At 72.1% G+C, this 13,662-nt stretch overlaps 2 protein-coding genes across 4 annotated transcripts; one reads left to right on the top strand and one right to left on the bottom strand.

The window, feature by feature from the left end:
- Positions 1 to 286: 286 nt before the first annotated feature.
- On the bottom strand, positions 287 to 5,300 carry PPP1R1A (protein phosphatase 1 regulatory inhibitor subunit 1A). Its single transcript, XM_032094235.1, has 7 exons — positions 5,164 to 5,300; positions 2,317 to 2,377; positions 1,960 to 1,997; positions 1,797 to 1,860; positions 1,386 to 1,544; positions 1,158 to 1,300; positions 287 to 753 (listed from the first exon to the last, which is right to left on the bottom strand). The coding sequence occupies exons 1-6, from the start codon at positions 5,242 to 5,244 to the stop codon at positions 1,158 to 1,160; spliced, it is 546 nt and encodes a 181-aa protein (XP_031950126.1). The 5' UTR covers positions 5,245 to 5,300; the 3' UTR covers positions 287 to 753.
- A 1,339-nt stretch (positions 5,301 to 6,639) lies between these two features.
- Positions 6,640 to 13,101, top strand: TESPA1 (thymocyte expressed, positive selection associated 1). Of its 3 annotated transcripts, XM_032094229.1 has the most exons (12): positions 6,642 to 7,660; positions 8,196 to 8,289; positions 9,347 to 9,568; positions 9,640 to 9,682; positions 10,156 to 10,196; positions 10,315 to 10,368; positions 10,606 to 10,642; positions 10,729 to 10,842; positions 10,926 to 11,134; positions 11,404 to 12,200; positions 12,487 to 12,604; positions 12,698 to 13,101. In XM_032094229.1, exons 2-12 carry the CDS (start codon positions 8,229 to 8,231, stop codon positions 12,799 to 12,801), a joined length of 1,800 nt encoding a protein of 599 aa, XP_031950120.1. In that variant the 5' UTR covers positions 6,642 to 7,660; positions 8,196 to 8,228; the 3' UTR covers positions 12,802 to 13,101. The 3 variants fall into 3 exon arrangements, with proteins under 3 accessions (XP_031950123.1, XP_031950120.1, XP_031950121.1); XM_032094232.1 differs by lacking the exon at positions 12,698 to 13,101 and having other exon boundaries at positions 6,640 to 7,660; positions 10,560 to 10,642; XM_032094230.1 differs by lacking the exon at positions 6,642 to 7,660 and having other exon boundaries at positions 8,202 to 8,320.
- Positions 13,102 to 13,662: the final 561 nt, after the last annotated feature.

Consider the following 13,662-nt stretch of genomic DNA (forward strand, 5'->3'; position numbering starts at 1 on the left):
GGCCCCTCAGCGCCCAAAGGGGGTCCTGGAACCCCCCCCCACCCAAAGTGGGGTTCTGACCCCCACCCCAGCATCCAAAAGGGGTTTTGGACCCCCCAGCACCCAAAGAGGGGATCCCGCCCCCCTCCCCCCCCCCCCGGCGCGGCCCAAGGAGGAGGCGGGGGGGGAAAGGATCCCTTTAATTCCGGCTGAGGGGGGGGTCCCCGCGCCCCCCCCGTGTCAGTGTCACCCCCCGTGTCCGTGTGCACCCGCGCGTCCCTGTCCCCTCCCCGTGTCCCTTCCCCGTGTCCCCTTTCCGTGTCCGTGTGTCCAGGTGTCCCCCCAGGTGCGCACAGGTGGGGGGGGGGGGTGACACCTGGAGGGGGGGCCCAGGGGACACCCCGAGGGTGGCAGTGAGGAGGGGGGGTCGTCTGCTCCGTGCCCCCAGTGTCACCTGCCCTGGGGACTCCCGGGGTGGCAGTGGGGGTGGGGGGGGCACGCAGGGTGTTGCTCGGTGTCCCCGGTGTCACCCAAGGGTGGGGGTGGGGCACGTGTCACCTGCCCTGAGGTCCCCAGGGGGAGGGGACAGCCCTGGCGTTGTCCCCAGCCCCCCCCCGAACCCCGGAGGGGACCTGCCCGTGGCAGTAAAAAACAAAACCAAAAAAAAAAAAAAAAAAAAAAAAAAAAAAAAATCAAAATAATTCTGGGCAGCCCCAAAATCTTAGAAAATGGAATAAAAAAATCTCCGCTGACGTCCGGCTCCCGCGGCCACACCTGGGGACAAGGGACAGCGCTGGGGACCCGCGGGGAGGGGACACCCCCTGTCCCTGCCCCGTCCCGGCAAGGCCACCCTGCCCCTGTCACCGTCCCCGTCCCTGGGCAGTGTCCCAGTGCCGTCCCAGTGCCATCCCAGTGCCGTCCCAGTGCCGTCCCAGTGCCGTCCCAGTGCCATCCCAGTGCCTCTGTCCGGTGTCCCAATGCCCTCCAATGTCCCAGTCCAGCGTCCCAGTACCACCCGAGTGCCCCAGTACCATGTCCCAGTGCCCCCCAGGTGTCCCAGTGCCCCTCCAGTGCCCCAGCCCAGCGTCCCACTGCCCCAGCCCGGTGTCCCAGTGCCCGCAGCACCCCAGCCCAGCGTTCCCAGTGCCCCCAGTGTCCCCAGTGCCCCCAGGCCGTACCTACTGGCCGCTGGCCGCGCTGTCCCCAGGCTCTATATGGGTCCCGTCCTCGGCCCGGCCGCGCCGCGCGGCCCCGGGGGTCCCGGCCCGGGGGGTCCCGGCCTGGGGGGTCCCGGCCTGGGGGGTCCCGTCCCCGGGGGTCCCTGCGGGTGTCACAGCACACGGGGTGACCTCAGGGCCCCCCCACTGTCCCCTGTCCCCCCCCCCCCCCGGACCCCCCCGACTCACGGTGGCCGCCCTGGGGCGTGGCCAGCGGGCAGGAGCCGCCGGGGCTGTGGCGGTGCTCGGGGTCGCCGCGGTGGCAGCGCGCGGTGGTCGCCACCTCGTCGTCGTCGTCGCCGCCCTGCGCCTGCTTGCACAGGTGATGCTCCACCATCATCTGCAGCTCTGCCGGGCAGGGAGCGGCGCTGGGGGGGCGCGGGGGGCCCTGGTGACCGTCCCCACGCTCCCGGCGACACAGCGGCCGCGCCGCCCGAGCCGCCCGGGTGGCTTCGTGCTGGCGTTTGTCGCGCCCGGAGCGAGGCCAGCGAGGGCGGGTGGCCTCCAGCCGCTCGTCCCCCGAGGTGCCGGGGGGGTTTGTCACCCCCTGTGCCCCCCCGTGTCCCGTCGTGTCCCCCCCCCCGTGTCGCCCCCAAGTACCTTTCATGGTGGGGGTGGTGCGGGAAACCTTCTTCCTCTGCCGGGGGGACATGGCCAGGCCCGACTGTGGGGGGGATGCCGGTCAGTGGGGGGTCCCCCGAGCTGGGGGGTCTCCCCAGTGTCCCCCGGGGGTCCCCACAGCCCCCCCGGCAGTGTCACGTACCTTCAGCAGGGGGTTGGGCAGCCGGTCCTCGTCGATCTCTGGGGGGCAGAGGGGGGGCAGAAGGTCAGCAGGGGGGTGGGGGGAGGGGTCTGCGTGGGGGTCCTGAGCGTGGGGGAGGGTCCTGGGCAAGTGGGGGGGGGTCCTGAGAATGTGAGGGGGGTCCCTGGGCATCATGTGGCGGTCCCTGAGTGTCATTTAGGGGGTCCGTGAGCACGTGGGGGGACCGTCAGGACAATGGGGGAGGTCTCTAACCGTGTTTGGGGGGTGTCCTGTGCATGTGTGGGGTCCCTGAGCACACCGGGGTGTCCCTGGGTGGGCTGGGGCCCGGGGTGACGCGGGGACACTGCGAGGACCCACCTGGGGACGATTGGTCGCTGCTCAGGACCAGGTTGGCCGGGGTCGGTCGACGCCTCCGGATCTGGGGTGGGGGGAACACAGGAGAGAATTGGGACCCTCGGCCGTGCCCCGACCCCCCCCCCCCCGGCCCTGGCTGGCACCGAGCCCGCGATGTCCCCGTGCCCGGGGCGGTGGTGGCCCCGTGGGGACAGCGGTGGCCGGACACACGTGGCTTTTCCATCCCGGAGCTAATTATACCCGGCCGCGGGAAGCGCGTGGGGACAGCGGCGCGGGGACAGCGGCGCGGGGACACCGGAGGGGCCCTGCCCTTCCTCTGCGGGCGCTGTCCTTGCCCAAGGTCACCTGGAGCTGCTCCGGCCCCGCGTCCCCCCCCGCCGGTGCCCTTTTTGGGGGGGTTGGTGGCCCCGAGGAGGTTCCGGTGGCCTCGGGGTGGCCGCAGTGGGGACGGTGGTGGCAGTGGGGACAATGATGGCGGCGGGGACAGCGGTGGCGGAGGGGCCAGCGGTGACCCCGCGCTCCCTTTCCCCGCTGACCCAGTAACTGAGCGCCTCCGAAAAATGAATTTCCCAGCGAGGATTCCCTAATGAGGCGGGTTGCCTAATGAGATGCTGATGAGATGCTAATGAGGCGGGCGAGCGGCCGGGAGCCCCCCCCGCCCCTCCGCACCTCCCCCGGCCCCTGCCCACCCCCCCGGGCCCCCGGCGCATCCTCCCGTGCCGGCCCCGTTGCCATGGAAACGCGATCTGGATATTAAACGGAGATTAGAGGGAACCGGGAATCGCCGGGAATCGCCGGGAATCGCCCCGGCCCCGCCGAGGACCCACGGCCGAGGCCCCCCACTTCGGGGTCGGGGTCCAGCCGCCCCCCCGGCCACCCCCGCGATGGGGCTGGGAGGGTTTGGGGTCCACCCGGGCCGGGCCCGGCCCCGCAGCCCCGGGAGGGACCCCGGGTTCCGCAGCCCCCCCGGGACGCTCCAGCCGCTCCGGAGCCTCCCGCGGGTGCGGGGCGAGGCCGTGCTCCCCCCCGGCGCGGGGATGGGGAGGTGACACCGGTGCCACCTGCTCAAGGTCACCCAGGTGGAGCGGAGCGCCCCCGGCTGAGCCCCCACCCCCCCATTCCCGGTCCGGACCGGGGGGTCCCGGGCGGGCGGGGGGATCCCGGCTGTGCTCCGGGGAGGGGATGCGCTGGTCCCCCCCTCCCTCTCTCCCTCCCTCCCTCCGTCCTCCCCTCCCTCTTCCCTCCTCCATCCCCCATCCCTGCCTCCATCCCTCCATCCCTGCCTCCCTCCCGGCTCGGCCGCGCTCTGCTCCCGGCGCTATTTTTAGATCAATCTCCACCATCGATTAAGGAGAGCGACGCGATCCGGGGGCAGCCGGGACAGGGCTGGGACCGTCACCGGGAGCGGGGACCGGGCCGGGAGCGGCGGTGGCAGAGGGAGGGGTCCGGCTCAGCGCGACGGAGCAAAACCCCCCCGGGATGGTCCCCGCGGCCTCGGGGACACGCGCGGGGGGAGTTGGGGACACGGGCAGAGGTGCAGGACAAAGCCCTGGGCCAGGCCTGGCACCCACGGGGGGCACCCAGGGGGGCAAACAGGGGGGCAAACAGGGGGGCGCTCAGCAGAGATGGGGGTCAGGGAGCTGCGGGACCTGTGGGGACACGGGGGGCCGTGGTGACAAAGTCCTTGGGGTGGGTGGGGCTGGACAGATTTGGGGACAACCCTGCAGGACACGAGGACACCGCGATGCCACCCGGCCAGGGGTGACACAGCCGAGACCCCCATCACTGCGAGGGGAGCCCACGCAGGGACACCCCAGAAAGAAGAGCAGGAAAGGGGACATCAGCAGTGTCACCGCACGGGGCCGGTGTCACCCCCAGCTCAGGGCCCTGAGAGGCGCTGGGTGAGACCCCCCGGGAGGGGAAACTGAGGCAGGGCTGGGCAGGGGGTCCCCGGGGCAGGGCTGTGATGGGGACTGGGCCGTGGGTGCCCCTTGCTGGGTGCTGGGGGGCTCGTACCACCCCCCCCCTCAGCAGCCCCCCAGTTCTCACTCTCCCTCCTGGGGACCCCCAACTCTCTCCTTCCCTCCTGGGGACCCCGCGCTGCTGCCACCGAGCCGGGTGGTGGCCCCAGATGGGCACATTCAGTGACAGCGCCACACTCGCCCCCGCTCTGCTGGCACTGAGGGGGGTCCTTGCCCGCCACCCCCAGGACCCCCATCTGGGGAGATATGGCTGGGACTCCTCCTCCTCCTCCTCCTCGTCCCCCTTAAGCCTCCGCGGGCGATGATGGGGCCGCGGTGGGGTCGGGGGTCCCCCCAGACCGCCCTTGTCAGACCCCCCTTGTCCCCTGCAGACCCTGGGGCGGGCGCAGGTGGCGGGGAGGGGTCGGGGTGCCCGGGGGTCCCCGGCCGTGTCCCCGCGCGGGTCCATCCCGTGCCCGGGGCTGTTCTGGGACCGACTCTGGCGGGAGCAGGGGCTGAGCAAGGGCTGGAGGGGCCGGGGGGTTCCGGGGGGACCTCGACCCGGCCCCCACCCCGGGGTGGCCCCGGTGGCGTCGCGCAGAGCCGGCACATGGCCCTGGCACTGCCAGCCCCCGCCCCACGGCCCCGCGGGGCTCTGGGGACAGCGGGGGCCGCTCTGTGCGGGTGTCCCCGGGACTGGGGGGCTGCACCCCCCTGGCCCCGCTGTCCCCGCGTCACCCCCGGCCCCAGCGGTGCCACCCCCGGCCCGCGCTCGGTGCCCCCCGCCCGGGCAGTGTCCCCGCCGTGCCCGCAGCCCCCCGGAGCCCCCCCGGCTCGCCCCGCCGAGTGGCGCCGCGGCCCTCCCGGCGTCCCCCCGGTACCCCCGCACCTGCTCGGCCGCTTCCGGGTCCAGGTGCGGCTCCAGCAGCGGGACCGTGAACTGGATCTTGCGGGGGCTGTTGGGCTCCATCGCGGGCGCGGCGGCTCCGGCGGCTCCGGCGGCTCCGAGCGGCCACGCCCCGGCCACGCCCCGGCCACGCCCCGCTGATGCCCCGCCCACGGCCCCGCCCCGCCCCGGGCCCCGCGCGCCGAGGGACGGCGGGACACGGGGATGGACAACGGGACACGGGGACAGGGCTTGGGACACCGGGACGGACACGGGGACAGACACGGGGACACGAGGATGGACACAGGGACACGGGGATGGACACACGGACAGAGTCAGGAGAGTGGGACAGAGCCTGGGACAGCTCAGGGACAGACACAGGGACACAGGAATGGACGCACTGAGCTGCGACACGGGGACAGACACAGGGACACTGGGACGCACACGCGGATGGACCCTGGGACACGGGGACAGACAAACAGACACAAGGACGGACTGCAGGCCACAGGGACAGACGTGTGGACAGAGCCAGGACACGGGGACAAACAGAGGGACACAGGGGCAGACACAGGAAGAGAGCTGGGACACGAGGACGGACACAGGGACACAGGGACGGACACACAGGGTGACCCTGGGACACAGGGACAGAAAAACAGACAGAAGGACGGACTCGGGGACACTGGGACAGACACGGGGACACGAGGACGGACACACAGGCCCTGGGACAGACACACAGAGCGTGGGAGGGACATGGGGACATGGACACCCCCCACGGGGACACCCCGCCGGTCAGAGCCCGCCGGGAGAGACAGGGACAGGGACAGGGGCAGGGAAAGGGACAGGGACAGGGACAGGGACAGGGACAGGGAAAGGGACAGGGACAGGGACAGGGAAAGGGACAGGGACAGTGACAGCGACAGCGACAGCAGCCCCCCCCCCACCGCAGTCAGAGCGGGGCAAAGTCCAGCATCGATTCCCCCCCCCCCCCCCCCTCGGCCTCCGGGACACGGGGACACTGCCAGCGCTTGGGGACTGTCCCAGCAGGGCCCGGACATCCGGGGGACACCCCAGAAAAACCCTCAAAATGGAAGATTTAGGATTGGTGGGGGGCACAGGGTGGGGTGGGGGTGTCCCCAACCTCCTGTCCTGGGTGTGCCGTGTCCTCACACCGCCATGTCCCCCCCAGGTGAAGGCCCCCGGGGTTTGGGGGGGTTGCGGGGCCGGGCCCTCCCCGCCGCAGCCGTGAGTGCGTGTCCCATCACTTATTCATGGAGCCGGGAGCCCGGGCGGCTGCCGGGATCTGCCGGCAGGAATCCGCTAAGTAGGTCAGGCGGGGGGGCCCGGGGGGGCCGCCCGAGCCCCGCCGTGCCCCCGCCGTGCCCCCCGCCAGCTCCGGGGGTCCGGGGGAGGGTCCCAGGGCAGCGCTTGGGGGGGGGGGGGGGCGCGGGCATCCCGTGGGTGCCGGATCGGTGACAAAGGCGCTGGTGGCTCTGGGGGGGGGGGGAGGAAGAAGGGGGGTCCCCAGCTCCCAGAGTGGGGGAAAGGCAGCGGGACGCCCCCCAAACCCCGGTGTGACGCCCCCAGCCCCATCCCGAGGGTCCCGGGAATTATTGGTGGGAAAGGCGCTGAGGAGCGGCCGTGCCCCCCCTCTGCCCCCCCGCAGCTTCCCGGCCCCCGCTGCTTCCCCTGAGCTTCCCGAGGGAATGGTGGGGTGGGAATGGGATTGAGGGAAGTACCGGGCGGGGGGGGAGGTTGTGGCTAAACTGGGAGCCCCCCCCGACTGCTGGCAGGGCCGGGAATGGCAATATCCAGGCCCTGGTGGCATTGCGGGTCCCTCGGCCGTGCCAGGCCACGGGGACGTCCTTGGGGACATCCTTGGGGACATCCTTGGGGACAGCCTGGTGCGGGATGCGATGGGGCAGGACGGGGCCGTTCTCCCGCTCCCAGCCCGGAGCGGGGCCAGCGAGGGGCGAGGCCGGAGGGATCCAGGGTTGTGTCCATCCCTCCCGGGGACGCGTCCATCCCCCGCAAAGGATGGGTCCATCCCTCCCAGGGTTGTGTCCATCCCTCCCGGGGACCTGTCCATCCCTCCCAAGGGATCTGTCCATCCTTCCAGGGATATTCCCGTCCTTCCCGGGGCTGTTCCCGTCCTCCCCGGGGGTGTTCCCATCCTTCCCGATTCCTGGGGCCCCCCCGCCGCCCGGGACGGGCTGAGGGAACGCTTAATTCGGGGCTTTATCCACAAACACTCTCGGGCTAAAAATATCCCGGCGGAGCGGGCGCGGCGTTCCCGGCCCGGAGCTTCCTTGCCTTTTTTGACGGGATCGCAGCTGGGGCAGCGCCCGGGGCTCCCGGTCACTGTCACTTCTGGGAGCTGGCTCCCGGGGACACAGCCCCTGGGGACCCAGATCAGGGGGTCTCCAGCTCCTGGGAATTCCAGCTCCTTGGGGACCCATGGGAATGGATGAGGGACCAGGGCTGGCACCTCAGTGGCCGTGAGGTGAGTGCTGTCCCCGCGTTGGGGATGTCCCTGTCACCCTGTGCTGTCCCCCCTGCACTGGAGGAGATGCCGGAGAGTGGCATCAGAGGTGCCACCCCAGCTTGGAGAGCAACTCCCAGGGAAAACCCCTCCTTGTCACCCCCCAACCCTGCGGTGGCTTCACCGTCACCCCCTTGTCACCCCTCAAACCCGTGTGGCTTCACTGTCACCCCACGAAGCCACCGCAGGCAGAGTTTGTGTCCCCCCGTGGTGGCCCCCTGGGCCAGCAGGCGACACCATACAGGTGCCACGTGCCCACCCAGAGAGACCCCGGGACCCCCACTGGGATGTCCCAGCCAAACAGGGACAGGGACCCCTCGGGAAGGTCGGGGACCCCTTGGGAGGGTCGGGGACCCCTCGGGAGGTGGCAGGGGGGGTGCCCGGGCCATTCTCAGCCCCCGCTGGCAGCGCACGGAGCTTTTCCCGCGGCGGTGGCGGATGTGGGGCAACGTTTGAGGTTTGGGTTGTTGATTTTTTTTTAATTTCCTCTTCCCAGCTGATGAGTTTCCTCCCGCTCTGCTGACGACGGATGGGGGCCGGGCGCGGTGCCGGGGGGGCAGGAGGCCGCTGCCCGCGGGCCCTGGCTGGACGTAGGGAGCTGCCCACCTGCCCCCGGTGCCTGTCAGTGCGGAGGGATTTGGGATTTTGGGATGGGGAGCTGCGGGGATGGAGGGAGGAAGGGCGGGAGTGGAGGGGGTTGGGACCGTGGGGGTGACGGGGACACCGGGACAGGCGATTCCAGTGCCCGGAGCCGATGGGAAACCGAACAGGATGGGGAGAGGAGCGAGGAGCAGGTGGGATGAGGTGGGATGAGGTGGGATGAGGTGGATGAGGTGGGATGAGGGGGATGAGGGGGATGAGGGGGATGAGGGGGATGAGGGGGATGGGGCTGGGAGTGCTCTGGGACACGAACCCTGCTGGGACCCCCACCCACATTCCCTGTGCCGGGCTCAGCCGGGGGGGCCGGGATGGGCACAGGGGGGGTCAGGGCATCTCCTGGATCCGGGCATCCTGAGGGGGTTCCCGGCCACGTGTCCCGGGAGATGGAGGTGGCCTCGATGAGGAGCTCCCCGAGGGCCCGCAGGGCCCCCAGGGTGGCACCAGAGGTGACGTCCCAGCCCTGGGCATCACGGGGGCCCGGGCTGGTCCTGTCGGGGGCTTCGCCCCATCCCGGAGCCTTCCCGGGGGGAGGGGGGCCGGGAACGGAGCCCAGGGGACCCCCCCCCGTGACGGGGGTGCTGCGGGGTGGGCGAGGGGCGTCCCTTCCCCCCTGAGACGGCTGGACTGGGCCGGTCCCGTGTTCGGGTGATGCCTGGACTGGGACATTCCCGGAGGGAGACGGGCAGAGGGGAGGGCCGGGAGATTCGCATCCCCCGCCCCGCGTGGGGCAGCTCCACGCGCTTATCTCGGCCCCGCAGCTCTTCCGCCCCTCCGGCAGCGCCGGCAGCTCCGGCCCCGTCCCACTCCGCCCCTCGGCGCCCGTTCGCACCCGGGAAAACGCCTGGGAGGGGGCAGAGCAGCCCTGGGATGTCCCGACCCCACTCTGGAATGCCGGGAGCCCACCCTGCGCCTGCCCGTGGAGCCCCTGGGGGGTCCCACCACCCCCTGGGCCCCCCCACCCCCCTCACGTCCCTCCCGCCCCCGCAGGGACCTCTCCGGCCCCCCCGGCCATGGAGGGACCCTCGGTGCTCGGCCCCTCCTCGTGGCAGAAGCGCCGCGCGTGGGCCCAGCAGAGCCGGGGCTGGCGCAGCCCCGCGCCCGAGGGCGAGCAGGAGGAGGAGGAGGAGGAGGAAGAGGAGCAGGAGGCGGCCGCTGTCCGCTGGGACATCCCGGAGCCTCCACCACACCTGGACGACGTTGTCCTCGAAGGTCAGGGACACCCCGGGGCGCGGGAGGGACCCCCGGGCTGGGTCCCCTCACGGGCGTTCGTGTCCCCCCAGGAGGCGCCTGCAGCAAGATCCAGACGTGGCTGCAGGACTGCGGGTGAGGGGGGACAGGCGGGGGTCACCCGCGGGCCACAACCCCGTTCCCAGGGGATTTGGGGCGGGGGGCGAGGGTCTGGCTTGGCCCTTCCTGGAGTTGCACATGGCGGGGGGGGGGGGGGGGGGGGGGGGACAGTGACTTGTGACCCCCACGCGGCACAGCCGGGGTCCCAGGGATGTCCCCAGGGCTGGGCTGGAGTGGTGGCACCTTCCCCCTGCAGCGCCTCGGGGGTCTCCAGGGTCTCAGGGGCGTCTGGGGTCCCTGGGATCGGGGATCTGCCGAGGAGACCCCTGTCCCCAGCAGCCCAAAATCGAGCACAGCCACCGTGTCCCTGCCTGTGCCCTGCGTGTCCCTGTCCCCAGCGCCCACCCCCCCATGCTCTGCTCTCCTGTCTCACCTCTGCTCCCCCGGGATGGGCTCGGGGCTCGGGGCTCGGGGTCAGGGGTCGTGACCGGGGCCGTGCTCTGGCGCAGGGCGACGGCGCTGGAGGAGCCGGGATTGCCAGGACCCTGCGGTACGTCAGCTTTGTCCCGTCGGTGTCCCCAAGGACCACCCAGCGGCGTGCGAGGTGCGGGGCGGTGGCCCGGGGGGTCCTCAGGGGTGTCCCAGAGTGTCCCCTCCCTCTGTCGCAGCGTGTGGCAGCAGCGGGACGAGCTTCGAGGACGACCTGACCCTGGGAGCTGAAGGTACCGGCCACCCCCAGGGGTCCCCGCGGTGTCACCGTCACCCCCCGAGGGGGCAGCGGGGCTGGGGACAGGCGGCAGCAGAGGCGGGGGACAGCCACCACCAGTTCCTCCAGGAGGGGCTCGGTGGGGCGGGGCTGTCCCCAAGCTCCCCGTCCCCCCGGGGCTGTAGCCGCGAAGAAAGAGGGGACAAGACCGCTCCGGCTCACCCCCTGGTGTCCCCCCGCTCCCCTTTTCCAGCTCTTCTGCTCCCAGGGAGCCTCCAGGCTGCGGGCAGGTGAGGTTTGGGGTGCCGGGGGAGGCTGGCGGGGTAGGGGGGACGCTGTCCCCGTGCGTCCCTTCCAATGTCCCCTCCCCGCGCAGGGCTCGGCGGGACGGGCGCCTCAGCCCGGGGCACAGCATGGCCTCCAGTGTCCCCTCCAGTGTCCCCTCCAGTGTCCCCTCCAGTGTCCCCTCCAGCCTCGCCACCAGCTCCAGGTATGGGCTGGCGGGGGCTCGGGTGGCCGCGTCACCCCCGGTGTCACCCCGCGGGGCTGAGGCGGGGCTGTCCCCTCCCGCAGCCTGTCCGAGGTGCTGGCGTGGTGGCAGTCGGACGCCGAGGAGATCCTGCACAACCTGGGCTTCGTGGGGACCGACCCGGGGGTCGCGTCCCGCGTCCCCCCCCGCTTCTTCTCGGCCCCGTCCCGCGCCAGCGGCATCGACCTCGGGCTCTTCCTGCGGGCCCAAGTGCGGCGCCTGGAGATGGAGGACCCCTGCCTGCTGCTGGCCAGTGCGTGCCACCGCTGTCCCCGGGGTCCCCGGCCCGCCAGCGGCCCCCCTGAGGGGATGGGAAACTCTCGCGTGCCTCAGTTTCCCCGGGCGGGAATTGGGGCATCACCCCGAGCCCCCCGAGCTGTGGGGTGCGACCCAATAGCTGCTCCTACTGGGGGTGGGAAATCGTTTCCGTGCCTCAGTTTCCCCGTGCGGGAGCTGGGGGAACCCTCCCAGCCCCCCGAGCCCCCCGAGCCCCCTGACCCCTCCCCACCCTGTCGCCCCCAGGTCGCTTCCAGCAGGTCCAGGCCCTGGCCGCCACCGCCGACGCTTTCTTCTGCCTCTACTCCTACGTGTCGCGGACCCCCCTGCAGCGCATCGCCCCCCCCCGGCCCTCCCGGCCCTATCGCGACATCCCCGACAGCGCCGAGCTCCGCGGGGCCCGGCCCGGCCCGGCCCCGCCCGGGGAGCGCCTGAAGCGCGCGGTGTCCTCGCTGTGCCTCTACACGGGGAGGGACGGGGACATCCCGCGGGTGTCCCGGGGGGCGACCCTCGGCCTCCGCAGCGCCCTGGGGACGGGGAGGCTTCGGAAGGAGCCGGGCGGTGCCCCCGAGGGCTGGCGGAGGGACGGCGACGCGGGGACGGTGCAGCGGGGGCCGTCCCCGAGGCCAAACCCCGTGGGGACACCGGCGGGGACAGCGCGGGGAGCCCCGGAGCGGTCCTGGACCCACGGCCGGGCGGTTTGGGGGCCCGGGGGGACTCCGTGCCCGGCGGGAGCAGCACAGAGGGGCATAAGGGACCCCTGGCCGGACGCCGCTGCCCCGTGGGACAATGTCACGGTGTCCCCCACGCTGGGTCCCCTGTCCCCGCACGCCAGCAGGGTGAGGATCACCCCCGATCCCCCGGCGGTGCTGGGACCGGAGGGCGACTCCGGCCTCGGCTCCTGGTGCCACCCGAGTGCCACCGCAAGGGCTGGAGGCCACCGGGCTGGGATGTGGGGGGGTCCCCCGGGGCTGCAGCCCCCCGGGAGGGTCCCCTCGCCCCTCGCCCCCCGAGGAGCGGCGGAGTCCTTCGAGCTGGAGGAGGTGAGGAGGAGGAGGAGGAGGAGGAAGGGCCCCCCTGGCTGGCGCGGGGAAGGCGCTGGAGCGGGAAATGTCCCCGGAGCTTCCCAGGCTTTTAAGGTTTAAATGATTCAGAGCCTCGGGCGGAGCCGAGCCCGGGGGGAGCCGGGTCACCTCCCTCCCCCGCGGGCACAGGCACGCACAGGCCGGGCCGGGGCACGCGTGGGGACACGAGGGACACGTGGAGGCGGTGACACAGCTTTGTCGCGATAGCGGGGACGCGCTCAGCCCCCCACCGACCCCCCCGCAGGTGCTGAGCGAGGAGGAGGATGGTGACGATGATGAGGAGGAGGATGATGATGATGATGATGATGCCGCCCCCGAGGAAGACGCCTGGTCCCCCCATCCGTCCGTCAGGACCCGAAGGAGTGAGTTGGGGGGTTCCCCACCCTCCTGGGGGACAGCTGGTGTCCGGTGCCAGCGCGTCCCCGCCGTGTCCCCGCCGTGTCCCCCCGCTGCAGGCTCCGTGTTCCACGGGCGGTCCGACAGCAGCGGCTTCGGGGAGGAGCCGGTCCCCGCCTCGGCACCCCCGGCCCGGCCCCGAGGCCCCGACTGGGTGACCTGAGGCCACCTCAGGGGGACGTGGGGCCTTGGCCGGCTGTCCCACGGACGTTTTGGACACGCGTGTGGCACGTGTGCGCGTGTGTGGGTGTGTGTGTGTGTGCACGCGTGGGTGTTTGGCACAGAAAAACCTCTGGACTCAGGATTTTGCTCCATATTTTGTCCCCCCCCCTCGTCCCCCAGCCCTGTGGCTCGGGGCCTGCAGCGGGGACGTGTCCCCAGCCCTTGGGGACGTCACTTGCACTTTGGCCACGTTGGTAACACTATGGGGGGTGGGGACACAATAAAGTTCCCGAAGGGATGACGGCGGCTGTGTCCCTGCCTGGGGCTGCTGGGGGGGTGGGATCCGGCCCTGCCCAGGCCCCACCCTTGGGGGACGGGGAGGGGTCCCGCGTCACCCCAGGTGCGAGCTCCAGGATCCCGGGAAGGAGCCACCACGGTCCCTTTGTCCTCGGGCTGTCGCTGTCCCTGTCCCCGTCCCGGCCGCCCCCCAGAACTCTCCGGGTGCCAGAGTGGCACGGGCCGCAATTCCTGGGAAAGGGAAGTCCCGGTGGATCAACGGCCCCGGGGCTTCCCCATGGAGAGCAGCCAGGGTGGGATGATCTGGGATTATCCCCGCGGCCCCTCCGGCACCGGCACCGGGGCTGGATCCCCAAACGCGGGGGGGGATGGTCCCACCCCACCGGGGCTGCTCCAGGATGGATCCGGCTGCTCCAGGGTTCACCCCCATCCTGGGACCGTGTGGGACCCCAAACCCGGGTGTAGCCGGGACCCCCCAGTGCCATCCCCATCCCGGTCCCCCTCCCCATTCCTACCCCATCCCCTGGCTCTGCCCGGCCCTGGCTCATCGCAGAAATAAACCCAG

This window comes from Corvus moneduloides, chromosome 30 (assembly GCF_009650955.1).
Source record: "Corvus moneduloides isolate bCorMon1 chromosome 30, bCorMon1.pri, whole genome shotgun sequence".
In the NCBI taxonomy this organism is placed as follows: domain Eukaryota; kingdom Metazoa; phylum Chordata; class Aves; order Passeriformes; family Corvidae; genus Corvus; species Corvus moneduloides.

Bases quoted from the DNA above. Each gene is read 5' to 3' on its own strand.
- PPP1R1A (XM_032094235.1), bottom strand. From the start codon at position 5,244: ATGGAGCCCAACAGCCCCCGCAAGATCCAGTTCACGGTCCCGCTGCTG. The intron at 2,378-5,163 runs GTGCGGGGGTAC...CCCCCACCCCAG, and splicing joins ACCCGGAAGCGGCCGAGCAG to ATCCGGAGGCGTCGACCGAC. The intron at 1,545-1,796 runs GTACTTGGGGGC...CCTGCCCGGCAG, and splicing joins CACCACCCCCACCATGAAAG to AGCTGCAGATGATGGTGGAG.
- TESPA1 (XM_032094229.1), top strand. From the start codon at position 8,229: ATGGGGGCCGGGCGCGGTGCCGGGGGGGCAGGAGGCCGCTGCCCGCGG. The intron at 10,643-10,728 runs GTGAGGTTTGGG...CTCCCCGCGCAG, and splicing joins AGCCTCCAGGCTGCGGGCAG to GGCTCGGCGGGACGGGCGCC. The intron at 11,135-11,403 runs GTGCGTGCCACC...TGTCGCCCCCAG, and splicing joins CCCCTGCCTGCTGCTGGCCA to GTCGCTTCCAGCAGGTCCAG.